Below are 27962 nucleotides of genomic sequence, written 5' to 3'. Positions count from 1 at the left end.
GGGCAGGGAATGGGACAGGGCAAGGGATGGGCAGGGATGGGCAGGGCAGGGAATGGGACAGGGCAGGGAATGGGACAGGGCAAGGGATGGGCAGGGCAGGGAATGGGCAGGGATGGGCAGGGCAGGGAATGGGACAGGGCAAGGGATGGGCAGGGATGGGCAGGGAATGGGCAGGGCTGGCCCCGGCAGGAGCCTGAGGTTGGCTTTTCCATCGGGCCGGGGTGAGCATCGCTTGTGACGGTGCCAGGGTGGGCTGGGCAGTGCCAGACCCGGCTGGGCAGTGCCAGGACCAGCTGGTCAGTGCTAGGAGTGGCTGGGCAGTACCAGGAGTGGATGGGCAGTGCCAGGACTGGCTGGGCAGTGCCAGGACTGGCTGGGCAGTGCCAGGTATGGCTGTGAAGTACCAGGCTCAGCTGGACAATTCCAGACCCAGCTGGACAGTGCCAGGACTGGCTGGGCAGTGCCAGACCCGGCTGGGCAGTGCCAGGACCGGCTGGGCAGTACCAGGACTGGCTGGGCAGTGCCAGGTATGGCTGGGCAGTGCCAAGAAAGGCTGGGCAGTACCAGGCTCAGCTGGACACTGCCAGAACTATCTGGTCAGTGCCAGGACTGGCTGGGCAGTGCCAGACCAAGCTGGGCAGTGCCAGATCCAGCTGGGCAGTGCCAGGAGTGGCTGGGCAGTGCTAGGCATGGCTGGGTAGTACTAGGCTCAGCTGGACAGTGCCAGGACCAGCTGGGCAGTGCCAGAACTGGCTGAGCAGTGCCAGGACCAGCTGGTCAGTGCCAGGAGTGGCTGGGCAGTGCCAGGCCCAGCTGGACAGTGCCAGGCCCAACTAGGCAATGCCAGGACTGGCTGGGCAGTGCCAGGACCGGCTGGGCAGTGCCGGGTATGGCTGGGTAGTACTAGGCTCAGCTGGACAGTGCCAGGACCAACTGGACAGTGCCAGAACTGGATGGACACTACCAGACCTGGCTGGGCAGAGCTAGGACTGGCCAGGCAGTGCCAAGAAAGGCTGGGCAGTGCCAGGCCCGGCTGGGCAGTGCCAGGACTGTCTGGGTAGTACCAGGTATGGCTGGGCAGTACTAGGCTTAGCTGGACAGTGCCAGGACCAGCTGGTCAGTGCCAGGCCCAACTAGGCAATGCCAGACCCAGCTGGTCAGTACCAGATGCAGCTGGGCAGTGCCAGGACCAGCTGGTCAGTGCTAGGAGTGGCTGGGCAGTGCCAAGAAAGGCTGGGCAGTGCCAGGATTGGCTGGGCAGTAGTAGGCTCAGCTGGGCAGTGCCAGGAGTGGCTGGGAAATGATGGAATGGCAGTGCCAGGAGTGGCTAGGAATAGATGGGCACTACCAGACCTGGCTGGGCAGTGCCAGGAATGGATGGGCAGTACCAGGACTGGCCAGGCAGTCCCAAGAAAGGCTGGGCAGTGCCAGAGCCAGCTGGGCAGTGCCAGAGCCAGCTGGGTAGCACTAGGCTCAGCTGGACAGTGCCAGGAGCAACTAGGCAGTGCCAGACCTGGCTGGGCAGTGCCAGGACCATCTGGGCAGTGCCAGGCCCAGCCAGGAATGCTGGGGCAGTGGTTTGGGGTGCTCAGGGCCGGGTGCAGAAGGCACAGACTGGTTCCTGTGTGTCACCTTTCCAGGCTGCAGTGGCGCCAGGGGCGCGGAGTTTCGCACAGCTCGGAGCCCGTGGCCGAATTGGCGGCATTGGGATCGTGCAAGAACCTCCTCCCAAGAGCCCTGGAATGGGGCAGGGGATAAATAATTGCAGCAAAAATATCATTGCACTGGCACAGAGGGGTTCCCTGGGCGGGGGGTCCTGCTGGTTCCCTCCCCAGCCAGGGGGACACCAGGGTCACCAGCGGGGTCACCTCGGTGTCTGTGGAGCCACTCACTGGTGGCAGGAGGAGCTTTTAAAGGCTGGGGTAGAAATTAAGGTGGCAGTGGTTGGTTTGGGCTGTTTAACCAGCTCCCCTGGGCCGGATCCTGCGGGATCAGGGCACGGGAGGAGATAAGGCAGCCGGGAGGGACAGCCCCAGAGAGTGCAGGGGCTGTGGGGTGAGCACAAACCCCAACCCCTGCTCAGAACGTGGCTGGGACATTGCTGTGAATCCTCAGATCCAGCTGCTGCCTGGCAGCCGGGAGAAGGGACGGGGTCCTTGTCTGTGGGAGCTGGGAATGCCAGAGGGAGGGCTGTGGGGGCTGTGGGTGCAGGGAAGGGGGCTGCGCTCGGACTGAATGGGGAGTTCAGGGTGATCTCAGGGTGATCTCAGGGTGATCTTGGGGTGATTTCAGGGTGATCTCAGGGCGATCTCAGGGTGATCTTGGGGTGATTTCAGCATGATGTCAGGGTGATTTCAGTGAGTTGGGCCCTGCTGGGGAGTGTGAGCAGCTGGGGACCTTCCCGAGGCCCTCACGGGCTGGCAGGGGTGGATGTGGCAGTGGCAGGAGGTGGCTCTGTGCTCCCATGGTGCTGAAGGAGGGTGAAGAGGAATGGGAGCTTCCTCCAGGGAGCTGGGGCTGATTCCTGCCACCATCAGTGGGCAGGACTCTGTTGTGCCACCCTTGGATCTGGGCACAAATTGGGGCTGATTCCTGCCATGGGCAGTGGGCAGAACTGTGCTGTGCCATCCCTGGAGATGCCATCCCTTGAACTGTGCCATTCCCAGAGCTGGGCACACACTGGGGCTGATTCCTGCCCACCATGGGCAGGATGGTACTGTGCCATCCTTGGAGATGGGCACACACTGGGGCTGATTCCTGGGCACAAACTGGGGCTGGTTCCTGCCCACCATGGGCAGGATGGTACTGTGCCATCCTTGGAGTTGGGCACACACTGGGGCTGATTCCTGGGCACGAACTGGGGCTGGTTCCTGCCCACCATGGGCAGGATGGTACTGTGCCATCCTTGGAGATGGGCACACACTGGGGCTGATTCCTGCCACCATCAGTGGGCAGGATGGTGCTGTGACATCCTCGGAGCTGGGAACAAATTTGGGCTGGTTCCAGCCACGGGCAGTGGGCAGGACAGTGCTGTGCCATCCCCGGAGCTGTGCCATCCCTGGAATTGGGCACAAATTTGGGCTGATTTCTGCCACCATCAGCGGGCAGGACTGTGCTGTGCCACCACTTGAGCTGTGCCATCTCCGGAGCAGGGCCAGGCTGTGTCCCCCCAGCCTGGAGCAGAGCATCCCCTGGGCGCTGGGCACAGATGGCAGAGAATTCCCTGGAGTCCTGATCCCTGCCCGGGGGCAGAGGGGGCAGTGCCAGGCTGGGGGAGCTGCGGGCACGTCACCATTGGCACGAGTGGCTTGGTCACCTCTGGAACACGACGGGCGGCGCAAGGACAGGGGGACACTGCACGGCGGGGAGGGGACAGCTCCCCCGGCGGCTCAGATCTCGGTGGCGATGATGTCCTCGTAGGGGACGTCGGTGCCGCCGGGGATCTCCAGCTCGATGGGCTCCTTGCCGTCCTCGCCCGCCGCCAGCTGCTGCAGCATCTTCTCCAGGCTCTGGTTCCTCTTGTACATGTGCAGGTAGCTCTGCTGCAGCTGCTTCTGGTAGTGGATCACCTTCTCCTTCTCCTCCTTCCACGTCTGCCGCTCGTGCTGGAAGCTGCAGCTCATCTGCTCGTTGCTGTCGCGTTCCGCCTTCAGCTCGGCCCGCAGCCGCTCCAGCTGCCCCTGCAGGGCCTGGGCATCGTCCCCGGCCGGCCTGGGGAGGCCCTGGAGCTGCTCCCGCAGCGCGGCCAGCTCGGAGCGCAGCTCCAGGATCTCCTGCTCCAGCAGGTTCACCTTCTCGCGCAGCAGCTCCGACTCGTTCTTCTTGCGCTGCAGCTCGTTCTCGCACACCTCCAGCTCCATGGCCTTGGTGCGCAGCGACACCTCCAGCTCCTGGCTCTTCATCTCCAGCCCCTCCATCTTCAGCCTCACCTCCTTCAGCTGCGCCTTCAGGCTCAGGATCTCCGTGGTCTTGGTGGTGAGCTCGGTCTGCGACTCCTTCAGCTGCTGCTTCAGCAGTGAGATCTCCCCGGATTTCTGGCACACCTGGAGGGGGTGAACGTCTGAGTTAGGGCTGGAGCAGGGTCAGGGGGAAGCTGCTGGGTTTGGAAATTAAAGGATCCAAATCCTTCGGTGAACACCTGAGTTAGGGCTGGAGCAGGGTTCGGGGGGAACCTGTTGGCTAAAACTGCTGGGTTTGGAAATTAAAGGATCCAAATCCTTCGGTGAACACCTGAGTTAGGGCTGGACCATGAGTAAGGGCTGGACCAGGGCTCGGAGGCATGCTCAGGGGGAAGCTGCTGGATAAAACTTCTGGATTTGGAAATTAAAGGATCCAAATCCTTCGGTGAACACCTGAGTTAGGGCTGGATCGTGTGTGTCGCTCTAGGACACGCTTTAAAACCACACACATGCTGGAACCTCCAAGATAAAAAAAAGGGCAGTTTAATTTCTGACTCTAACATTTATAGAGTTTCAAAAGTGACAGTGGATTGGAGGATGACAGTGCCGCCTCTCCAGTGACACTGGACAAACTAACAGTCTATTAAATTTATCTTCCTCTAGAAAAGAATGTAAACAAATAATTATTTACAGAAAAGTGCATGAGAAGGTTTGTTACAAGAATGTAAACATCAGAAGAACTTAGAAGAACAGGGTGACACGTGTGACCCAGGCACAGCTGGGGTGCAGCACGTGGAGACCCTGAATTTAACTTTCTTACCATTATTTTTTAGAATTCTAATTTAATTACAATTATTATTTATAATCAATGCTACATTAAATAATATTGTATATTATTTAATGTGTCTATTATTTATAATATGTATATATTATTAAATATTGTGTATAATATGTGTCTATTATTTAATATTGTCTATTATTTAATGTGGTATTAATTGTAAATATTAATATTATATATTAAATAATTATGTTATGTATTGTATATTAAATATTACTACTATTTATTGTATATATTAAATATTATGTAATAATTTATAATTACCCCTTCCTAAACGTTAGAATTTCCAGCAGATTCACAGTGTTTGCTCGGCAATACCAAGCAGTGAGTAAATTAAGCTTAAGCAGCGAGTGGAAGGTTTTACTGCTCCCTAACAAATGGCAAGCCCAAGGAGTTCCTATTTCCTTGTGGCAAGGCAGTTTTACAGCTCCTGTGGGGCAGGAAAACCGAGCTGGAGGCCGGGAATGCTGAGTTAATTCAATGCCTGAGGGGATTGTGCTGTGCTCGTTCCCTCGGGTGAGGGGAAGCGTCCAGGGGGGCAGTGAGAGCCTCAATCCCACTGCCAGGGGGCTCTGCTGGGATTCACATCCATTTCCTGCAGCCTGGGATGGGATGGGATGGGATGGGATGGGATGGGATGGGATGGGATGGGATGGGATGGGATGGGATGGGAGGGGAGGGGATGGGATGGGATGGGATGGGATGGGATGGGATGGGATGGGATGGGATGGGATGGGATGGGATGGGATGGGATGGGATGGGATGGGATGGGATGGGAGGGGATGGGAGGGGATGGGAGGGGATGGGATGGGATCCATGGGATGGGATGGGATGGGATGGATGGGATGGGATGGGATGGGATGGGATGGGATGGGATGGGATGGGATGGGATGGGATGGGATGGGATGGGATGGGATGGGGGGGTTGGAGCTCTCCTTGATCCCCCCTTTGCCTCTCACCTCCCACTGCGTCTCCTCCAGCGCCGGGGCAAAGCTGGTCTTCTCCTTCTCATAGGACCTCAGCTTGGTCTCCAGCAGGTTCTGCTCCTTCATGAGTTTCTCCAGCTCCTCCCGCAGCTGCTGCTTCTCCTGCTGCAGCTGGAACACCTGCAGGTGCAGCACCTGCTGCGTCCGCTGCGTCTTCTGCGAGGTTTGCTTGAGTTTGCTGTTGCATTTCTGCTTCAGCCCCTCCAGCTCCTCCTTGCAGCGCCGCTGCTTCTCCTCGTAGGCCTGGCAGGAGCTGATTTCCTTCTCCTCAAAGCTCGACTGCAGCTCCTGAAGCTCGCCCTCCCTCTCCAGCAGCTTCTGCTCCAGCTCCTGGATGGTGGATTCATCCGTGGCGATGGGTGAGCGCACGCAAGCGCTCTTCTCAGCGGCGGCACGGTGCTGGGACGCCTTGCCGGGGTTCAGGATCTTGTTGCCGCCGTCAGAGAAGGACATGGCCTTGAGGCTCATCATGTTGCTGTCCTGGATGATGGCACACTGCAGGATGTTGTGGGCAGAGCCCCCGAAGCGGCTGATGGGGCCCATGGGGGTGACCAGGGGCTCCAGCTGGTAGCTGCTGCTGGTGCTGTGCGTGGGCAGGCTGGACATGGAGTTGCGGCCGGAGTCGGACAGGCCCCCCGAGCAGGGCAGCGGCCGCAGCTCCTGCTCCTTGGCCTTCTCCGGGGGGTGCAGCTGCTGGGCCAGGGGCCCCCCGCTCTCGGGGGACGAGTGCAGGATGGCCCCGGAGCGCGGCAGCACCGGCTTGAAGGCCGTGGGACGAGGCAGCGGCTTCTCCCCGCCCTGCAGGGAGAGCAGAGCCCGTCAGCTCCGAGGGAGCCCCGCGTGTGTCCTCCCACCCCACAGTCCCCCCAAGGCTCAGAGAGACTCAGGGGAAGCTGCTGGCTACAACTGCTGGGTTTGGAAATTAAAGGATCCGAATCCTTCAGGCTGTGTTGCCGATCCAAACTCCCAAAAGGTGAGACGGCAGAGCTGCCCCTGCTCTCCCTGAGCTGCCTCAGCGACCACAACCAACACAACCCCGTGGTGGCACCTGACAGTGTGTAGGGGGATAAAATATAAGTAAATAAGGTGGTATAGAATGTAATATTACCCCCTAAAGAGTTGCAGATGAGCCAATTATTAAGGATTAGGAGCTGGCCTGATTTTAACAGGCTGCAGCTGTAGCCAACAAGAAGAGTGTTATAAAGGAGTGGATTGGTTGGTTGAGGGGAACTGGAGTCAGTTGGCTGCCGTGAGGACAAGGAAGAGTCAGTGCCTAGAGGAGATGACTACAAGAAACATCAAGGAAATACGAAACTCTGGTGATGTGGAACCCTTGCAATGTACTGACAATAGAACTCTTGTGATAGAGTGACAACAAATGGTGACCCCGACGTGATTCGGGAAAAAGGACTTGACTATATGAACCCATGGATTCGGGGAAACAGGATTCGACTATATAACCCCGTGGATTTGGGGAAAAGGACTTGAATGCTAAACTATTGGTAAAATATATCAATTGCAGCTTGTTAAATATGAGTATAAAAGATTTGGAAGATAACTATGCAATATGGAACCCTTGCAATGTAATGACAATACAACTCTTGCACTATAATGCCAACAACAATGGGACATCCCCCCTGCTTCCAGGGCCGCTTTCCCCCACTCACCACTTCCAGCTGGCTGGGGAAGGGCATCAGCTTCTGCGGCGTGGGCGTCCCGAAGTCCAGCGAGCCGCTCCCGGCGGGCACGGCCAGCTCGCCGCCGCCCAGCGCGGTGTAGTCCGGCCGCTGGGCGCCGTGCGCCTTCTGGCTGACCTTGATGTAAAAGAAATCTTCATTCTTGCTGCTCTTGGAGCCGGACTTGTGGCCGGAGTCCTGCGAGAAGCCGAAGCGGAGCAGCCCGTCCGAGTAGCGGTTGAGCTTCTTCAGGTGCGAGGACTTGCGGAGCTTGTACTGGGAGGCGCGGCAGTGCTTGCTGTGGAAGCTGTGGCCGGAGATGAGGCTGCTGACGCTGCCCATGCTGCTCCCAGCGCCGCCAGATCATAGCAGAGCCCGCGGTGCGGCCGGGAGCGCCGAGCCTGGGGACACGGGGACACGGTGTGAGCAGGAGAGGCCACCCAGAGGTGGCAGAGCTCCCCACTTTGGGGGGTGAGTGTTGAAAATCAGTTAGAAAGGGTAAAACAGTTGATAGATTGTTAAGCATGTGCTGTTGGTTTGGTTATTATATTGTAAAAGGGGTTTAAAAGGTGTTGGAACCCAGGACATTCTTCTGGCTGCCCTGGAAGACTCGAGACCCTGGCAGGGGGCTCAGAGACCTTGGCACAGAGTCAAAAACACCTGTGCCTTTGATTTTAACCCATTGCCGCAGACATCTTTTATGAAAAATCTTTTCTTTTAGATTTTTCCTCCTGAGAGGCCTCAAGAACAAAATGTAAACAACAATTATCTGCTATCCTAACAGACTCCCGCATCTCCTGCCCGTTCCTGGCCAGATCCCGGCTCCACAGCCTCTCCCGCATCCCTCTCCACTTCCCAGCGCTCCTCTTAACCCGCCTGAAAAGGGGCTCCGAGAGCCTTAATTAGCGTTAGGCTTAATTAGCGTTAATGGCTGTGCAGCACTCGAGGGGAGTGCTGAGCGCTGCCATCAGAGGCACGCAGGGCTCCTCCGCTTTGTTGTGAGGGGAAAAATATAAATAAAATAAACCCCCAGCTCCTGGTGGCCTCCGCGACACTCAGCTCTAATGGGGACGCGGATCCAGCTTGGTAATTAGTGGTAAGAAGAGGGGAAAGCACGTAAATAAAATTATCAGGGTGATGACTGCCCTGGAGGAGGAGGGAGAGAAGGTTTCTGCTCCGTGCTGTGTTTGAGCAGCTCAGAGCTCCCACTGTGTGCTCCGACCCTCTGCAGAGCTCCCCAGGCCGAGTTCTGGGGTTCCAAGCGGGAATCTGGGGGTGGGAGAGGGTTCGGGGTGGAGGGGGTGCAGGAAGGCTGTGCCAGGGCCCCCTCACTGCCCCATCCTCAATCCCAGAGTCAGGCCTCTGCTTTCCCATTCCTCTTTTCCCACTCCTCTCTTTTCACACTGCTCTCTTTTCCCATTCTTCTTTTCCTACCTCTCTCTTTTCCCCTTCCCGTTTTCCCATTCCTCTTTCCCCAATCCTCTATTTTCTTATTTCTCTTTTCCCACTCCTCTCTTTTCCCACCCCTCTATTCCTGTTTTCCTACCCCTCTTTTCCCACTCCTCTTTTCCCACCTCTCTTTTCCCATTCCTGTTTCCCACTCTCTTTTCCTACTCCTCTTTCCCCTCTCCTCTGTTTTCCCAATCTTCTTTTCCTACTCCTCTCTTTTCCCCTTCCTGTTTTCCCACCCCTCTTTTCCTATTCCTCTTTCCTCCCTTCTCTCTTTTCCCGCCCCTCTATTCCTATTCCTATTCCTGTTCCTATTCCTATTCCTATTCCTATTCCTATTCCTATTCCTATTCCTATTCCTATTCCTATTCCTATTCCTATTCCTATTCCTATTCCCCTTCCTATTCCTATTCCTCTTTTCCCACTCCCCTTTTCCCATTCCTGGCTGCTCCCTGCCCCACCACTCTCCTCCCTCCCTTTATTTCTTTTCCTCTCCCCGTGCCCGAGGCCCGGGATGGCTGAAGGGCAGAGGGAGGACAGACAGACTGCCGGCCTAATCCCCAAATCCATTTCTGGGAGATTAAGAGAGGCGAGAAAGGCCCGAGCGGATACAGGACAAGCAGGGGAGGGATCGCTGTGGGGGACGCCACAATTGTCCCCACAATTGTCCTCCCATTTGTCCCCATAATTGTCCCCACAATTCTCCCTATAATTGTCCCCACAATTGTCCCCACACAGCCCGTGCCGGTGCCTGTGGGGTGCGGAAGGCGCTGTGACAATGACACAGGTGCCACCTGTGCTGTCCCCGGGCAGCGCCCAGCTCAGTCCCGAGCTGTGACATTTATTTTCCATCCAGAGGGGTTTACACGCACCCACAGCCCATCCCCATACATTTATTTTTCACATAGGGGGGTTACACACACTCACAGCCCATCCCCATACATTTATTTTTCACATAGGGGGGTTACACACACCCACAGCCCATCCCTATATATTTTCTTTCTCCCAGGGGCATTTACATTCACCTACAGCCTATCCCTATACATTTATTTTCCACTTGAGGGGGTTTACACTCACCCACAGCCATCCTATACATTTCTTTTCTCCCCAGGGGGATTTACACTCACCTACCTCCCATCCCTATACATTTATTTTCCACCCAGATGGGTTTACACACACCCACAGCCCGTCCCCATAGTCCCTATACATTCATTTTCCACCCAGGGGGGTTACATGCACCCACAGCCCCTCCTTGTACATTTATTTTTCTCCTGAGGGGGTTTATACTCATCCATAGCCCATCCCATACATTCATTTTCCTCCTGGGGAGGTTTACACGCACGCACAGCCCATTCCTATACATTCATTTTCCCCCTAGAGGGTTTACACTCACCTACATCCCATCCCTATACATTTATTATCCCCCCAGAGGGGTTTACACGCACCCACAGCCCCTCCTTGTACATTTATTTTCCACACAGGGGGGTTTACATGCACCCACAGCCCATCCCATATTTAATTAAATATTAAATTAAAATAAATAAATAATAACAATACATGTAAATAAAAAACTAAATGAATTTTAAAATAATTAAAACATAATTAAAATATTAAATAAATAATAAAAAACACAACAAAATGTATGTAAATAAATAAATAAGAAAACAGAGATTAATAAATAATAAATAAATAATAAATGGATAATATAATTAATTAAATAAATAATGACAATAAACGTAAATTAAAATAAATAAATTTTAAAGTAATAAAAACACAATAAAATAAATAAATAATAAAAAGTAAACATAAATGAATAATATATAAATAAACAAAAATATAATTTGAAAATAAATAAATAGTGTAAATAAAAAATAAATGCTGAGAGTGAAAGTGGGGGTGTCCCATGGGCAGCTGTGGGAGCACAGCTGGAAAAGGGGGAGCACAGCTGGACAGCACCGGGGGCTGGGGGTGCGACACGGCCAGAGGTCACAAAACCACAGAATGAAAATTAAATCTAATTTTTAAAATTAAAATTAATTTTTAAAATTGAAATTCAAATTAAAATCTTAAAATTAAAAAGATCTTGGAGATCGAGTCCAAGCTGTAAAAGGGAGAGGGGTGACAGGACCAGCGGGTGGGATCACGATGTCCTCGGTGATGTCACTGATTAGGTCATTACCCCGATCAATTAGCTCAATTAGCTCAATTAGCGAGCACGGAGAGCCACAGAAGGCTCCAGCGTGTCCCTGTCGCTCTGCGCCCGCAGCAAAGGAACCTTTCCAGGATCTTTTGGCACCAGCCCCGTGTCCCCTCCCCGAGCAGCTCCGTGACCCTTCCAGCTCCCCCTGGCTCAGGGAATTCCAGCATCATGGAATTCCAGATCACTCCTGGGAGCGTGGGGGTCCTGGGAGGGACTGATCCCCACAAACAGCGCGGGCTGAACCCCGGGATTGGGGGAAAACACGTGGATTCACCCACTCGGGCTTGTGCGGAGAGAACGCGGATGAAGAATGAATGGCAAGCAGCGCAGTCATGCCTACCCCGCACGTGGGAGCGCCGCTCTCCCCCCGCAATCCAGCCTTATCTCCCTCAATCTTATCTCCCGCAGCCTTTGAAGCTTTCCCCCCTTTCCCTGCTCCTTCCCGAGCAGGTTTCCCCGGCAGGAGCCGCGGTTTTGCTGCTCCGCTCCCTGCCGATCCTGTTCTTCCCCCCGCACCCCGCTCCATCTCTGGAATGCCAGCGCTTCCTTCTCGCCTCGCCCCCGCCTTTTCCCTCCTGGATTATTATTCATCCTCGCCGTGCAGATGCTCCCACACATTTGGGTGTTTGTTGGGAGATGCTGGGATGGCACGGAGCAGCTGGGGCTCAGCCTGAGCCCTCCTCTTCCTCTCCAGCACTGCCAGGTGCTGTGCCCCTGTTCTGAGCGCTGTGTTTATTTCACCCCTGTCCCACCCGGCTATCTGGGCCTTGGGGACACCGGGAATGTGGCCCTGGGGTAAAAACTCGAAATTTCCATGGTGGAAAGTGCTACCTGAGCACCTGAGGTGGGATTTAGTGAAGGGAATGGTTCAGAGCAGAGCTTGGAGGGCAGATTTGCTCTGAGCTGGGCCTGGGAGCTGCACCAAACCCCGACTGAGCCTCCAGGACCCCCAAAGGCTGCTGAACCCCCTGAGCTGGGCCTGCTCCCCAAACCCTGCTGGTTTTACTCTCCAAACTCTTGCCTTTTAGCCTTCCAAACCCTGCTTTTTTTTCTCTCCAAACCCTGCTGGTTTTACTCTCCCAACCCTACTCCTTTTGCTCTCCTAACCCTGCTCTTTTTACCCTCCAAACCCTGCTGGGTTTACTCTCCAAACCCTGCCCTTTTTGCTCCCTTAACCCTGCTCCTTTTGCCCTCCAAATTCTGCTTTTCCTCCCCAAACCCCGCTCTTTTTGCCCTCCAAACCCTGCTCTTTTTACTCTCCAACCCCTGCTCCTTTTGCTCCCTAAACCCAGCTCTTTTTGCTCTCCAAACCTTGCTCTTTTTAGCCTCCAAACCCTGCTCTTTTAGCCCTGCAAACCCTGCTCCTTTTGTTCCCCAAACCCTGCCGGACTTACCCTCCAAACCCTGCTCTTTTTAACTCTCCAAATTTCTGGTTTTACTCTCCAAACCCTGCTCCTTTTGCTCCCCTAACTCTGCTCTTTTTACCCTCCAAACCGTGCTGGTTTTACTCTCCAAACTCTGCTGGGTTTACTCTCCAAACCCTCCTGGTTTTGCTCTCCAAATCCTGCTCTTTTAGCCCTCCAAACCCAGCTCATTTTACTCTCTAAACCCTGCTGGTCTTGCTCCCAAACCCTCCTGGTTTTACTTTACAAACCCTGCTGGTTTTTCTCTCCAAACCCTGCTCCTTAAGCCCTTCAAACCCTGCTCATTTTGCTCCCCTAACCCTGCTGGTTTTACTCTCCAAACCCTGCTGGTTTTTCTCTCCAAACCCTGATCTTTTTACCCTCCCAACCTTGCTCTTTTTGCCCTCCCACCCCTGTTCTTTTTGCCATCCAAACCCCGCTCCTTTTGCTCCTCAAACCCTGCTGCTTTTACTCTTCAAACCCAGCTCTTTTTACTCTCCAAACCCTGCTCATTTTGCTCCCCAGTCCCTGCTGGGTTTACTCTCCAAACCCCATTGGTTTTACCCTCCAAACCCATCCTTTTTACCCTCCAAAACCTGTTCCTTTTGCTCCCCAAAGTCCACTGGTTTTACCCTCCCAACCCTGCTGGTTTTACTCTCTGAACTCTGCTCCTTTTGCCTTCCACATTCTACTTTTGGGTCTCCAAACCCTGCTGGGTTTGCCCTCCAAACCCTTCTCCCTTTGCTCCCCAAACCCTGCTGGTTTTACTCTCCAAACCCAGCTCTTTTTTTCTCTCCAAACCCTGCCCTTTTTGCTCCCCAACCCAGCTCTTTTTGCCATCCAAACCCTTCTCCTTTTGCTCTCCAAACCCTGCTCTTTTTACTCCCCAAAGCCTGCTGGGTTTACTCTCCACACCCTGCTCCTTTTGCCATCCAAACTCTGCTCTTTTTACCGTCCAAACCCTGCTGGTTTTACCCTCCAAACCCAGTTCTTTTTGCCCTCCAAACCCTGCTCTTTTTCTCCCCTAACCCTGCTAGTTTTACTCTCCAAACCCAGCTCTTTTTACTCTCCATACCCTGCTCATTTTGCCCTCCAAATTCTGCTTTTTTGCTCCCCAAACCCTGCTCCTTTTGCTCCCCAGTCCCTGCTGGGTTTACTCTCCAAACCCCGCTGGTTTTACCCTCCAAACCCTGTCCTTTTCCCCCTCCAAACCCTGCTCTTTTTGCTCCCCTAACCCTCCTCTCTTTATTCTCCAAACCTTACTCTTTTTACTCTCCAAACCCTGTTGCTTTTACTCTCCCAACCCTGCTCTTTTTGCCCTCCAAACCCCGCTGGTTTTACCCTCCAACCCCTGCTTTTTCTCCCCTAACCCTGCTGGTTTTACTCTCCAAACCCTGCTGGTTTTACTCTCCAAACCCTGCCCTTTCCCCCCTCCAAACCCTGTTGCTTTTACTCTCCAAACCCTGCCCTTTCCCCCCTCCAAACCCTGCTGGTTTTACCCTCCAACCCCTGCTCTTTTTGCCCCCCAAACCAACACCGGCACCCAGCGCTTGCCGAGCCCCGTGCCCGAGCCCCTCCCGGCCCTGCCGGGGCTGAATTCATCCCCTGCCCGGGCAGGCGCCGGCCTCTCGTGGCTCCTTTGTGCCTGGGGGCCCCACAACACGGATTTCATTCACTGCCACCCATTGTCCCCGCTCATTCAGCGACATGCACCGCGCTGCTTGTGACCGCGGGCCGGCACAAAGCGCTGTCCGCGCGTTCCGCCCCGATTTGCCATTAGCGAGGAGGGGAACGGGGGGGGGACACTCGTGGAGAAGAATAAACCCGGGCTCGGTGACACGTTCCAGGCACTCGAGTGGCCCCGGAGTCCATCACACGCGCTCGGAGCTCTGGCAATGGGCACCGGGAGGATTCGTTAAGGGGAGCCGGTGCCAGGGGCTGGGTGGGCTCCGTGCCAAGGGTGGCACTGCCGCTGTCCCCCCTGGCAGCTGGGCACTGCGGGTGGGGGTGTGATTGCTCAATAGCAACAAAAAAATGGGGGGGAAAAGAAGAAAAAAAGAGGGGGAAGAAAAAAAAGAGAGGAAAAAAGGTGGGGGGGGGGAAGGGGAAAAAAAAGGGGGGGAAGAAAAAAAAAAGGGAAAATGGGGGGAAGGAAAAAAAAGGGAAAAAAAGAAGGAAAAACGGGGGGAAACGGGGAAAAAGCAAAAACAAAGGGGGGGGGAAATGTAGAAAAAAAGGGGGGAAAGAAAAAAAGGGGGGAAGGAAAAAAAGGGGAAAAAAGGGGAAAAAGGAAAATCAAAGAGGGGGGGGGAGGAGAAAAAGGAGAAAAAACAAGGGGGGAAAGCGGGGGAAAAGGGAAAAAATGAAAGGGGAGAAGGAAAAAAGGGGGGGAAAAGGAGCGAAAAAGGAGGAAAAACGGGGGAAAAAAGGGGAAAAAGAAAAAAAAGGGGGGGTAAGGAAAAAAGGGAGAGAAAAGGGTGGGGAAAGGGGGGAAAAAAAAGAGGGGGGGGAAGGCCAAAAAAAAAAAATGGCAATCTACATCACAGCAGTTCCTGCGGGAGGGTGGCTCGGATCAAGGTCACTTAGAAAGCCAAAAATCACGGCTGAATTGAGCAGCAGCTTTGGGAAGGGCTCTGCAGGAGCCGCGGACACCCCGGGAGGGGCCGGGGCGCGGGTCCCGCCCGGGATGTGCCCAAAGCGGCCGCGCCGGAGGAGCAGGGTGGGACCAGCCCGGGTGGGACCGTCCCGGGTGGGACCGTCCCGGGTGGGACCAGCCCGGGTGGGACCGTCCCGGTGGGACCGTCCCGGGTGGGACCAGCCCTGTGGGCGGCCCCGAGCCGCGTTTGGGGCAGAGCAGGGGGGGTTCCTGCGGTTCCCGGTGATTCACAGCCAGGCCCAGCTCCGGGGGTGCCACCCCACCCTGCCCGGGATTGCTCAACGCGCAGAAAATCGGTGTCAGCAGCGTCCCCTGACTTCCCGCTGCTCCTGTTTGCTCTCTGCTTCAGTCCTTTAACTCCGAGGTTCAAATCCTCTCCCAAGCTTAACCCAAACCATATCCCATGACTAACTAGCCTCTCTTAATCAACCTCATCACAGCTCTCTCATATGCCCTCCCAATCTTAATCACAGAATCACAGAATTTCTAGGTTGGAAGAGACCTTTGAGATCATCGAGTCCAACCCATGTTCTAACACCTCAACTAGATCATGGCACCAAGTGCCACATCCAGTCTTTTTTTAAACACATCGAGGGATGGTGACTCGACCACCTCCCTGGGTAGATGATTCCAGTATTTGACCGCTCTTTCTGTGAAAAACTTCCTCCTTAATTCTAGCCTGTATCTCCCTTGGTGCGGCTTGAGACTGTGTCCTCTTGTTCTGTCTGCTGTTGCCCGGAGAAAGAGACCGACCCCTAATTCACAACAGCCACCCTTCAGGAAGTTGAAGAGGGTGATAAGGTCACCCCTGAGTCTCCTTTTCTCCAGGCTGAACAACCCCAGCTCCCTCAGATGTTCTTCATACGGCTTGTGCTCCCAGCCCCTCACCAGCCTCGTTGCTCTCCTTTGGACACGCTCAAGCATCTCAACGTCCCTCCTAAACGTTAGTGGAGCGCAAAATCCTAAGCTACGTACAAGGGCGAAAGGGTTCCAAACATTTTAAGCCTTGTGCCCAGCAAATCCCCGGCCTAGAGGGGGGATTTGTCCCTCTCCTCTCTGCCCCGCAGGCCCTGAGGGATGCAGGGGTGACAAAAACCCTGAGGGGCTCCAGGCAATGCCAGAATTCCATGGGATGGAACCCCCTGAGATCCTGCAGGGTCACAGCCCCTGGGAAAGCCGGGCTGAGGGAACGGGGCTGGAAAAGGCTCTGCCCCAAAAGGCTGCCAGAGCTCCAGGGATGGGATTTTTGTGGGTCTGTGCAAGGCTGGGACTCTGATCCCTGTAGGTCCCTCCCAGTTCAGGACATGCTGTGATCCCAGAATTAATTGGGATGGCACCAGATGGAGATGATGAGGGACTGAACATCTTCATCCCATCCCTCATGCCAGCCCTGCTGGTGCCCAAAAGTCACTTTGGGAATCTGCTGCTACCAGGCCAGCCCTGAAGCTGGGAGGGACCCGCAGGGATCAGATGGATGGATGGAGGGGTGGATGGATGGATGGATGGATGGATGGATGGATGGATGGATGGCAATGGATGGATGGATGGATGGCAATGGATGGATGGATGGATGGATGGATGGATGGATGGATGGCAATGGATGGATGGATGGATGGATGGATGGATGGATGGATGGATGGATGGATGGCAATGGATGGATGGATGGATGGCAATGGATGGATGGATGGATGGATGGATGGATGGATGGATGGATGGATGGATGGCAATGGATGGATGGATGGATGGATGGATGGATGGATGGATGGATGGATGGATGGCAATGGATGGATGGATGGATGGCAATGGATGGATGGATGGATGGATGGATGGATGGCAATGGATGGATGGATGGATGGATGGATTATGGATGGATTACGGATGGATGGCAATGGATGGATGGCAATGGATGGATGGCAATGGATGGATGGCAATGGATGGATGGCAATGGATGGATGGATGGATGGATGGATGGCAATGGATGGATGGATGGCAATGGATGGATGGATGGATGGATGGATGGCAATGGATGGATGGATGGCAATGGATGGATGGATGGATGGATGAATGGCAATGGATGGATGGATGGATGGATGGATGGATGGATGGATGGATGGATGGCAATGGATGGATGGATGGCAATGGATGGATGGCAATGGATGGATGGATGGCAATGGATGGATGGATGGCAATGGATGGATGGATGATGGATGGATGGATGGACGGATGGACGCTCCCTGCTGGACTCAGGCCAGCCTGGGAACATCCCAGCAGCTTGGAGATCCCTGCTCCACCCACCTGGTCTCAGCCTCCAGCTCTCCCTGCACCCAGCTGGGGCCAGACTCCCCAAACCCTGCTCCTTTTGCCCTCCAAATTATGCTTTTGGCTCTTCAAGCCCTGCTGGTTTTGCCCTCCAAACCTTGTTCTTTTTTCTCTCCAAACTCTGCCATTTTTACTCTCCAAACCCTGCCCTTTTTGCTCCCTAAACCCTGCTACTTTTGCCCTCCAAATTCTGCTTTTTGCTCCCCAAACCCTGCTGCTTTTGCCCTCCAAACCTTTTGCCTTTTCCATCCTCCCAACAATTATGTGAGCAGCTCCCAGTCCTGCCTGGTGAGAGCAAAACCCGAATTTTTCCTCCCTCATTTTTGGGTTAAATCCACTCCAAACCCCCCTCAGCTGTCAGCCCTGGCTCCACCACGTGCCAGAGCCCCCCGGTGCCACCCGGAGCCCCCCGGTCCTGTCCCCGCTGGGCTTTGGGAGCTCGGTGATTCACTGAGCACCCACATGAGCCACATCAGTCATGCTCTTTTTGCCCTCCAAACCCTGCCCTTATTGCTCCCTAAACCCTGCTCCTTTTGCCCTCCAAATTCTGCTTTTCCTCCCCAAACCCCGCTCTTTTTGCCCTCCAAACCCTGCTCTTTTTCCTCTCCAAACCCTGCCCTTATTGCTCCTAAACCCTGCTCCTTTTGCCCTCCAAATTCTGCTTTTGGCTCCCCAAACTCTGCTGGTTTTGCCCTTTCCATCCTCCCAACACCAACCTTTGTGTGAACAACCCCCAGTCCTGCCTGTGGAAAGCAAAACCCGAATTCTCCCTCCCTTATTTTTGGGTTAAATCCACTCCTGGCTCCACCACGTGCCAGAGCCCCCCGGTGCCACCCGGAGCCCCCCGGTTCTGTCCCCGCCGGGCTTTGGGAGCTCGGTGATTCACCGAGCACCCACACGAGCCACATCAGTCATGCTCGGCTACAAAGGCAACGCGTGTGAGACACCGTTAAATATTCCTGGGGCGGAGAGAAAGATCCTTTCAGCTCCTCTAATTCCTCCCAGCATCTGGCTTTGCGCGCTAATGAGCGCCTGAGACGGCAATTAGAGCCCTGCTAATTGGCAAGGCAGCAACGCCCGCTCCCCGCTTTGGTTTGGGGACACCTGAAGGGTGACAGTGGCACCTGGGGGTGTCACCCCCATCCCGTGCCAGGCGCCAAATTTGGGGACAATTCGGGGACAATTTGGCCTCCCGGGGATGCTGTGGGGGACACCTCGCTGGAGGTGCCATCCCTGCACTGGCCGGGATAATTTGGGATATTTTGGGGATAATTTGGGATATTTTGGGAGCCGTCTGCGGCTGGCAGGTGGTGCCGGGGTGGTGACAGCTGAGCCTGGAGCCGCCAGGCCCCTGCTCACACTTCCCTTCCCGCACAATCTGCCGCGGGGGGAGCTGAAATTCCTGGTACAGGGAGCTGAAACTCCCGGCTCCGGGGGCCTGAAATTCCCAGTTTCAAGGAGCTGAAATTCCTGATCCAGGGAGCTGAAATTCCCGGCTCCAGGAGCTGAAATTCCCAACTTCAGGGAGCTGAAATTCCCAGCTCCAGGAGCTGAAATTCCCCTCTCCATGAGGCTGAAATTCCCCACTCTAGGGGCCTGAAATTCCTGGCTCCAAGGAGCTAAAATTCCCAAATCCAGGGCCTGAAATTCCCGGGCTCCAGGGAGCTGAAATTCCCGGCTCTGGGGGCCTGAAATTCCAGAGGTCAAGGAGCTGAAATTCCCAACTCCAGGAGCTGAAATTCCCGAGGTCAAGGAGCTGAAATTCCCAACTCCAGGAGCTGAAATTCCCGGCACAAGGGAGCTCAAATTCCTGGTCCAAGGAGCTGAAATTCCCAGCTCCAGGGGCTAAAATTCCTGATCCAGGGAGCTGAAATTCCCGGCTCCAGAGAGGTGAAATTCCCGGCTCCAGGGAGCTGAAATTCCCAACTCCAGGAGCTGAAATTCCTGGCTCCAGGGAGCTGAAATTCCCAACTCCGGGGAGCTGAAATTCCCAGTCCAAGGAGCTGAAATTCCTAACTCCAGGAGCTGAAATTCCTGGCACAAGGGAGCTCAAATTCCTGGTCCAAGGAGCTGAAATTCCCGGCCCCAGGGAGCTCAAATTCCCAACTCCAGGAGCTGAAATTCCCAACTCCAGGGAGCTGAAATTCCCGAGGTCAAGGAGCTGAAATTCCAGGCACATGGGAGCTGAAATTCCCGGCTCCAGGAGCTCAAACTCCCGAGGTCAAGGAGCTGAAATTCCGGGCACATGGGAGCTGAAATTCCTGGTCCAGGGGCCTGAAATTCCCAACTCCAGGGAGCTGAGATTCCCAGTTCCAGGGGCTGGTCTGCTCCAGGAGGGTTCGGGGATGGATCCCTGAATTCCTGCCCGGGCTGGGGGTCCCGCAGCCTCCCCCATTCTCTGCCTGCTGGGAGGGCTTTGTCTGTCCTGCTAAAAATAGCAGGGACTTGCTGTAACTCACCATGAGCCCGAAATACTTCTCCATCCTCCCAGCTCACGTGGCTTCACCCCTGAATTATGGATAAATATGATGAGGGGCACCAAACCCATTTTCCTCCAGGTGCTGGCACCGAGGGCTCCTTGCCCAAACCCCAAAAAACCTGCAGGGAACACCTGGGCCGAGGCTCTTTGTGCCGCACGACTCCCCCGGGCACAGGAGGGGAGCAGCAGCATCCTCTCCATGTAGAGGCAAAATTTAGCAGCGGTGCTCGGGCTGCCATGGAGACCGGGCTGTGTTTGCAATCCCCGCGCCTTTTATTGTCTCTCTCTCTCTCCCCCTCTCTGAAAAGCAGCCAGGAGCGGCAGGGCTGGCATTGCCTCCCTGGCATTGCCACCCCTGGCATTGCCACCCTGCTCCTGGTGGGCACAGCAGCCAGCCTAGCCCTCCCTGGGTGCCCTCTCTGCTCCTTCTCCCCCTTTTAGGGCCACTTCAGGCACTTCCCGGCCTGTCTGGGGACCACAAAGCAAATTTGGGGTTGCTGGGCTCAGGTGGGCACCATGAGGGGCACCCTCTGCTGTCCCCTCCTCCCTGTGCCCTGGGGACAGCCAGGAAAGGCTGGAATTGGGTTGGTTTGGGGCTTTTTCCTCCAGCCAAGGAAGGAGGGACAAGGGGCTGGAATTGGGGATTTTTCCTACGGCCAAGAATGGGGGAAAGAGCTGGAATTGGGCTGGAATTGGGCTGGTTTGGGGATTTTTCCTACAGGCAAGGAATGGGGGACAAAGGGCCGGAATTGGGCTGGTTTGGGACTTTTTTCCTACAGCCAAGGAAGGAGGGATAAGGAGCCTGAATTGGGCTGGAATTGGGGATTTTTCTTATGGCCAAGAATGGGGGAAAGAGCCGGAATTGGGCTGGAATTGGGTTGGTTTGGGGCTTTTTCCTCCAGCCAAGGAAGGGAGGACAAGGGGCTGGAATTGGGCTGGAATTGGGTTGGTTTGGGGCTTTTTCTTACAGCCAAGGAATGGGGGACAAGGGGCTGGAATTGGGCTGGAATTGGGGATTTTTATTCCAGCCAAGGAAGGGAGGACAAGGGGCTGGAATTGGGCTGGTTTGGGGATTTTTCCTACAGGCAAGGAATGGGGGACAAAGGGCTGGAATTGGGTGGGTTTGGGACTTTTTTCCTACAGCCAAGGAAGGAGGGACAAGGGGCTGCAATTGGGCTGGAATTGGAGATTTTTCCTACAGCCAAGAATGGGGGAAAGAGCCGGAATTGGGCTGGAATTGGGTTGGTTTGGGGCTTTTTCTTACAGCCAAGGAAGGGAGGACAAGGGGCTGGAATTGGGGATTTTTATTCCAGCCAAGGAAGGGGGAACAAGAGTTGGAACTGGGCTGGAATTGGGTTGGTTTGGGGATTTTTCCTCCAGCCAAATATTGGGGGACAAGAGTTGGAACTGGGCTAGAATTGGGTTGGTTTGGGGATTTTTCTTACAGCCTGGGAATGGGGGACAAGAGCTGGAATTGGGTTGGAATTGGGGTTTTTCCCTACAGCCAAGGAATGGCAGACAAGGGGCTGGAATTGGGCTGGAATTGGGCTGGTTTGGGGCTTTTTTCTCCACCAAGGGCTGGAACTGCCTGAGAAACAGGAGAGGGGGAGTCACTGGCCCTGGCAGCAGCAGCAAACCCCAAATCTCTGCCCCAGCCAGAGGAAAATGAGAGCCAGAGGGAAAACCTCTCCCAGGCAGAGCCTAAAGATCCTCCTCCAACCCAACCCAGCGCCAGGCCCAGGCTGGGCTTTGCTGTGGTTCCTCCTGCGCTGCCCTTCCCTGTCTGTGGCACCGGTTCCACCCAGTTTTGTCTAAATTTGGGGATTTTTGTGCCTGCCTGGCGCTCGGAGCTGAGCTCCTGCTCGTTGGTGAGGAGCCAAGCTCAATCCTCGCTGCGAGGAGCATCTGCTGCTGCTGTCTCCTCATCCCCAGCTCCTCTCCTGCTTCCCAGAGTGTCACATCCCATCCCAAAGCTCCAGTGCAGCAGCAGAAGGGAAAAAACAAAACCAAAAAAAAACAAAAAAGAACCAAAAAAAACCCCAAAAAACCCCCAAAAAGCCCCCCCAAAAACCCCCCAAAAAGCTCCAAAAAAGAGGCAAATTCAGTTCTCGCTTCCTATTTTCCTTTTCCAGACTTGGCCCGTGGTGAATTCCACCCCTTTAATGCCTGGCTGCCAAACGGAGCAGCTCTCCCAACAGGGAAATGTGCATCAAAGTTGCAGGGAATATTTAATTAACCTTTAAAGGAGCTCTTCCCTAAGTGGCTCAGGGAGATGTCGCCGAATTGTGCTGAAAATCAGGAGGGGAAAAAGGAGGAAGTTAAAGATCCAAAATGTTCCTGGATGCTGGGCTGGAATCTCTGATTTTGGCTTGGGCAAGGGGCCAAATGCACAGTCCTGCACCCAGGGGGAATTGGGTTGGTTTGGGGATTTTTCCTGCAGCCAAAGAAGAGGGGAAAGGGCTGGAATTGGGTTAATTTGGGTTTGTTTTTTTTTTTCTACAGCCAAGAATGGGGGAAAAGGGGCTGGAATTGGGCTGGTTTGGGGATTTTTTCTATGGCCAAGAATGGGGGAAAGAGCTGGAATTGGGCTGGAATTGGGTTGGTCTGGGGATTTTTCCTACAGGCAAGGAATGGGGGACAAAGGGCCGGAATTGGGCTGGAATTTGGGATTTTTCCTACAGCCAAAAAATGGGGGACAAAAGCTGGAATTGGGCTGGAATTGGGCTGGAATTGGGCTGGTTTGGGGATTTTTCCTACAGCCAAAAAATGGGGGACAAAAGCTGGAATTGGGAGAACTCAGAGAGTGTGGCAGCAGGGATTTTTGGGAGGTTTTTCCCTCCCCAGCATCTCCCAGCTCCATCCTCTCCCTCTCTCAGGCCTGGGAGGATCCTCCCCAAAATGATGAAAAATGATAAAATGATAAAAATTCCTTTCAGGGGAATGATAAAAATGATAAAAATTCCCTTCAGGCAGGAGCTGCTGTTTTGCTGAGGGGATAAATGGGAATATTTCAGCCCTGGCTGTGAGGAAGAGGAGGAAAGAGGGGGAAAGAAAGAGGGGGAAAGAGGGGGAAAGGCTGACTGGGAATTCTGCAGGGATTTCACATTTGCTGCTGCAGGAACCCCAGTGCAGCTCATGCAGGATTTGGCTCCCCAAACCCAGGGAATGACCCCATTTGGAGCTTCCCACAAAAACCCAGGAATCCCTTGGTGCTCACATGGGCTTCTCCCAGCCACGGGAGCAGCACAAAACCAGGGCAGGCAGCAGGGAAAGCCCCACGTGCCGGATCTTTGTGCATTCCCTGCTATTTTTAACTAATCCCGAATGGAAAACCCTGCCTGGGGCTGCTGCTGCTGCTGCTCCTGGAAAAAATCCCCCCCAAAGGGCAGCTGGCCAGCGAGGAACAGCGAATAAATCAGGCAGGGCGTGGGTTTGGGGCCGAGGAAAAGCGAATAAATCAGGCAAGGGGTGGGTTTGGGGCCTCCCAAGAGAGAGGGGATTTATAAACATGGCAGGCAATGCTCAAGGGGGGGGGGACAGGAAAAATCCTCTCCAAATTTCCTGTCGGGGTTGAGCGTTCCCTGATTCCTGCAGGATGGAGCTGCCAAGGAGCCACAGCCAGGCTGGGCTGCTCCAGGAGCAGCTTTAGGAGCAGTTTTAGCAGCAGGTTTAGCAGCTTTAGGAGCAGTTTTTTTTTTTTTTTTTTGCAGCAGCAGCTCCAGGAATAGCTGCGGTGCTACTACGGATTCACACTTGGCCACGCAGCACCGAGCTCTGCCGGCGGCCCCGGGTGACTCTGTGTCCCAAAAGGGCTCTCAGGGATCTCTGGGATGCTCAGAAGGATCAAATTCCCGGCCCTGGGTGACTCTGTGTCCCAAAAGGGCTCTCAGGGATCTCTGGGATGCTCAAAAGGATCAAATTCCCGGCCCTGGGTGACTCTGTGTCCCAAAAGGGCTCTCAGGGATCTCTGGGATGCTCAGAAGGATCAAATTCCCAGCCCTGGGTGACTCTAGGCTTTTTTCTACAGCCAAGGAATGGGGGACAAGGGGCTGGAATTGGGGAATTGGGCTTCTGTCCCGGGAAGGGCCCCTGGAGCTCGGCTCAGGTGCTCAGAGATTTCTGGGATGCTCAAAAGGATCAAATTCCCGGCCCTGGGTGACTGTAGGCTTTTTTCTACAGCCAAGGAATGGGGGACAAGGGGCTGGAATTGGGCTGGTTTGGGGATTTTTATTCCAGCCAAGGAATGGGGGATAAGGAACCTGAATTGGGCTAGAATTGGGCTGGTTTGGGGATTTTTTCATCCAGCCAAGGACAAGGGGCTGGAATTGGGCTGGTTTGGGGATTTTTCCTCCAGCCAAGGAATGGGGAACAAAAGCTGGAACTGGGCTGGTTTGGGGATTTTTGCTACAGTGAAGGAAAGGGAGGACAAGAGCTGGAATTGGGCTGGTTTGGGGCTTTTTCCTACGGCCAGGAATGGGGGACAAGGGCTGGAATTGGGCTGGAATTGGGGATTTTTCCTCCAGCCAAGGAAGAGGAGAAAAGAGCTGGAATTGGGGAATTGGGCTTCTGTCCCGGGAAGGACCCCTGGAGCTCGGCTCGGGTTCTCAGGGGTTTCTGGGATGCTCCCAAGGATCGGATTCCCGGCCCTGCTGCTCCGTGCTTCCCTCTCTGCGTGCCGGGGATGCCTCACCTGAGCATGACGGGGCCTGCCCGCTGCAGCCTGAGCCTTGCTGAGGGAGGGAAAAGGGATTTGGGGCTGAGGAGAGAGCGAGGGGGGCAGGAGGAGCTGGGCCAGACCCCTGGGACAGGGACAGACCCCTGGGACGGATCCCTGTCCCCTCCACAGCGGAGCAATGTCACAGACATCTTTTATGGAAAATGCTTTCCTCAGGATTTTTCCTCCTGAGAAGCTGAGAAGCCTCAGGAACAAAATGTAAGCAATGGTTATCTGCTGCTGTGGAATGCAACAGGTGCATCTGTGATTGGTCTCATGGGGTTGTTTCTAATTAATGGCCAATCACAGTCAGCTGGCTTGGACAGAGAGTCCGAGCCACAAACCTTTGTTATCATTCTTTCTTTTTCTATTCTTAGCCAGCCTCCTGATGAAATCCTTTCTTCTGTTCTTTTAGTATAGTTTTAATGCAATATCCATCACAAAACAATAAATCAAGCCTTCTGAAACATGGAGTCAGATCCTCATCTCTTCCCTCAACCTGAGACCCCAGTGAGCACGGTCTCAGAGCATCCCTGCTGCCCGTCCTGCCTGGCACACCTGGGCACGGCACCGCAGAGCCCTGGCATACCCCACACCCGGGGGGCTCTGCAGGGTCTCTGAGCTCCACCAGAGCTCTCATTTTACTGTTTGAACCTCTCCTGCCTTCTCCTCCCCCTTCGGCAGCGGTGACAAACGGGCTGGGAGGGACGGAGCGGCCCCGTTCCCGTTCCCGGCCCCGCCGGCTCCCCCGGGGGCTCCGGAGCATCCCCCGAGCCGCGGTTGTGCCGCCGAATGCGCTTTTGCAGCTGCCATTAATTGCCCCCAGCGCTGATGGAGAGGGTTTCGCACTCGCAGCTCTTTGTGGCGCTCATTAATGGGGTTGGTAATTAATTAATGGGCCGAGAGGAGCGGCTCGGCAGCGCCCCCGGGAAAAGCTGGATGGGGGAGCGGGGGTGAGCTGGACACAGGGGAGGGACAGAGTGACACTGGAAAAGCCTGGCTGGGGACACAGGGACACACTCAGGGGACAGAGTGTGACACTGGAAGGGCCTGGCTGAGGACACAGGGGACAGAGGGTGGCACTGGAAAAGCCTGGCTGGGGACACAGGGGACAGTGTGACATTGGAAAAGCCTGGATGGGGACACAGGGACACACACAGGGGACAGAGTGTGACACTGGAAAAGTCTGGCTGGGGACACAGAGGTGAGCTGGACACAGGGAAGGGACAGAGTGTGGCACTGGAAAACCTGGCTGGGGACACAGGGGACAGTGTGACATTGGAAAAGCCTGGATGGGGACACAGGGACATACACAGGGGACAGAGTGACACTGGAAAATGTGGCTGGGGACACAGAGGTGAGCTGGACACACACAGGGGGCAAAGTGGGACACAGGAAGGGCCTGACTGGGTGCACAAAGGTGAGCTGGACACACAGAAGGGACAGAGGGTGACACTGGAAAACCTGTCTGGGGACAGAGGGACATACACAAGGGACAGGGTGACACAGGGACACACAGAGGGGACAGTGTGACACTGGAAAGGCCTGGCTGGGGACACAGGGGTGAGCTGGACACACAGAAGGGACAGAGGGTGACACTGACCAGGACTGTCTTGGGAGGCTGGGCTGAATCCCTGGCAGAGCTTCCCAGGGCAGGTAAATCAGTTTTGCTGCTTGATGGTGATGGAATTTTTTTTTTCCCTGCTCGTGGAAGAGGAGCTCTGGGGAGGGTTTGGGCAGCCATGGGGGCTCCTGTGGAAACCCACGGGGCTACTCCCAAAAACGGGGCCCTGCTTCCAAAAATGGGACCTGGCTCCCAAAAATGGGGCCCACACTGGTCCCTCCTGGCTGCCCGAGGGAGGAGAAGGTCACAGACCCCACTGTGAGCACAGGGTACAGACAGAAACCCCTCGGGCACTGCTGGTGCCACAGGGGGTGGGTGGTGGCAGGAGGGGACAGCAGGAAAGCAACCCCAGCTCCCCCAGATGCAGCTGCGCCACCCCTGCAGCAGCGGGACCGAGGGATGGGGACACATCCCTGGGGATGGAGGGGGGAATCAGCACTGGGGGGGTCCCACACGACCCCCGGACCCTCTCATGGGGGTGAGACCCTCCTGCCACACCAAGAGGGGACCCCAGGTCCCTCGGGAGATGTCACTGAGCGAACACGGCTCGGGGGGCTCAGCAGGGACGGGAATGTCGCGGGCCAGGATGTGTCCCCGCTCTCGGTCCCCCCAGGGAGCACCTGGATGTGTCCCCAGCGAGCGCTCGGTGTCACCGAGTGAGCGGTGACAGCCCGGCCGTGGCAGCGCTCCAGCGCCGCTTTTCCAGGCGCGATTCCTGCCCGGCTTTCCAGGAGGAGCTGCGCGGCCTCGGGGCGGCTCTGCCCTCCCTGCCCCGCCTTGCCCGGGCTGCAGAGCCCGGCCTGGAGCGGGGGCAGCCCCGGGAAAGGCCCTGGCAGGGCCGGAGCTGCCGCAACCATCCAGGTGCGCTCGGCGCTTCCCGCAGGGGCCCCCGCGCTCCTTCCTCCCCTCCCACGCACCCGGCGCTGCCCCCGCGCAGCTCCAGCGGCGAAAAATTCCTGCAGGAGGAATCGTGGAGCAGGCAGCCCCTCGGCCGGGGTGGCTCCGAGCTGGTGACAACAAACCAAAGGCATCCATCCGCTCCTTCCCCTCCTTGCCGGGCGCTCCGGGGCTCTGTAACCCGAGGCAGCCCGCACCGAGGTGCTGCTGAACAGGCAGAATTTTCTCGCTGCCGTGTGAAAAGAAGTTTGCCAGACTTCAGAGGGAAGCGAAAAGAGCCAGGGCTGAGCTGCGGGGGAGGCTGCGAGCGGCCGAAGCGATGGGAGCCGGCAGCGGGGGCGAGTCCGGCCGCTCTCCCGGGGCCATCCCGGCTCTTTGTGACCGAGCCCGAGCCCTGTCCCGGGGCTGGACCGGGAGAGGGGCGGTGCGGGGGCATCGTACCCGGCGAGGGGTCACCCTAAAACCATCGCACTGCAGGGAACCCCCACCGCGCATCTCAGTCCCTCGGTGTCCCATCAGCGTCCCCCGGTGCCACCAGCGCTTCCCCCGCGCGTTCCCTGCCCGGAGCCCCCCGGTGTCCCCCCGGTGTCCCCCGTGCCCACCTCGGGTGGCCGCTGGCTCCTCGGCGCGGCGCGGGGCTCCGCGGGGCTCCCGGAGCCGGCCCGGCCGCAGCATCCCCGGCGAGGCGGCGGCGGAGGAGGAGCCCGGACCCCGCGCCCGCGCACCGGGCCCGCCCCAGCGCAGCCCCCGCCTTTGTGCGCCGGCCCCCGGCCCCTCCTCCGCGCCCCCGGCCCCTCCTCCGCTCCCCGGGCTGGGGATGCG

The 27962-nt window shown here is 55.8% G+C and overlaps 1 protein-coding gene across 1 annotated transcript; it reads right to left on the bottom strand.

Annotated features, from left to right (window-relative positions):
- Positions 1-68: 68 nt before the first annotated feature.
- On the bottom strand, positions 69-27902 carry LZTS1 (leucine zipper tumor suppressor 1). The gene is made up of 4 exons (XM_074559235.1): positions 27743-27902; positions 7391-7800; positions 5697-6521; positions 69-4043 (listed from the first exon to the last, which is right to left on the bottom strand). The coding sequence occupies exons 2-4, from the start codon at positions 7739-7741 to the stop codon at positions 3390-3392; spliced, it is 1830 nt and encodes a 609-aa protein (XP_074415336.1). The 5' UTR covers positions 7742-7800; positions 27743-27902; the 3' UTR covers positions 69-3389.
- Between the last annotated feature and the right edge of the window lie 60 nt (positions 27903-27962).

Source organism: Zonotrichia albicollis, chromosome 26, assembly GCF_047830755.1.
Source record: "Zonotrichia albicollis isolate bZonAlb1 chromosome 26, bZonAlb1.hap1, whole genome shotgun sequence".
NCBI classification, from domain to species: Eukaryota; Metazoa; Chordata; class Aves; order Passeriformes; family Passerellidae; genus Zonotrichia; species Zonotrichia albicollis.
Note: the sequence above shows the minus strand (reverse complement) of the source record. Positions and strands in the feature narration are given on the sequence as shown.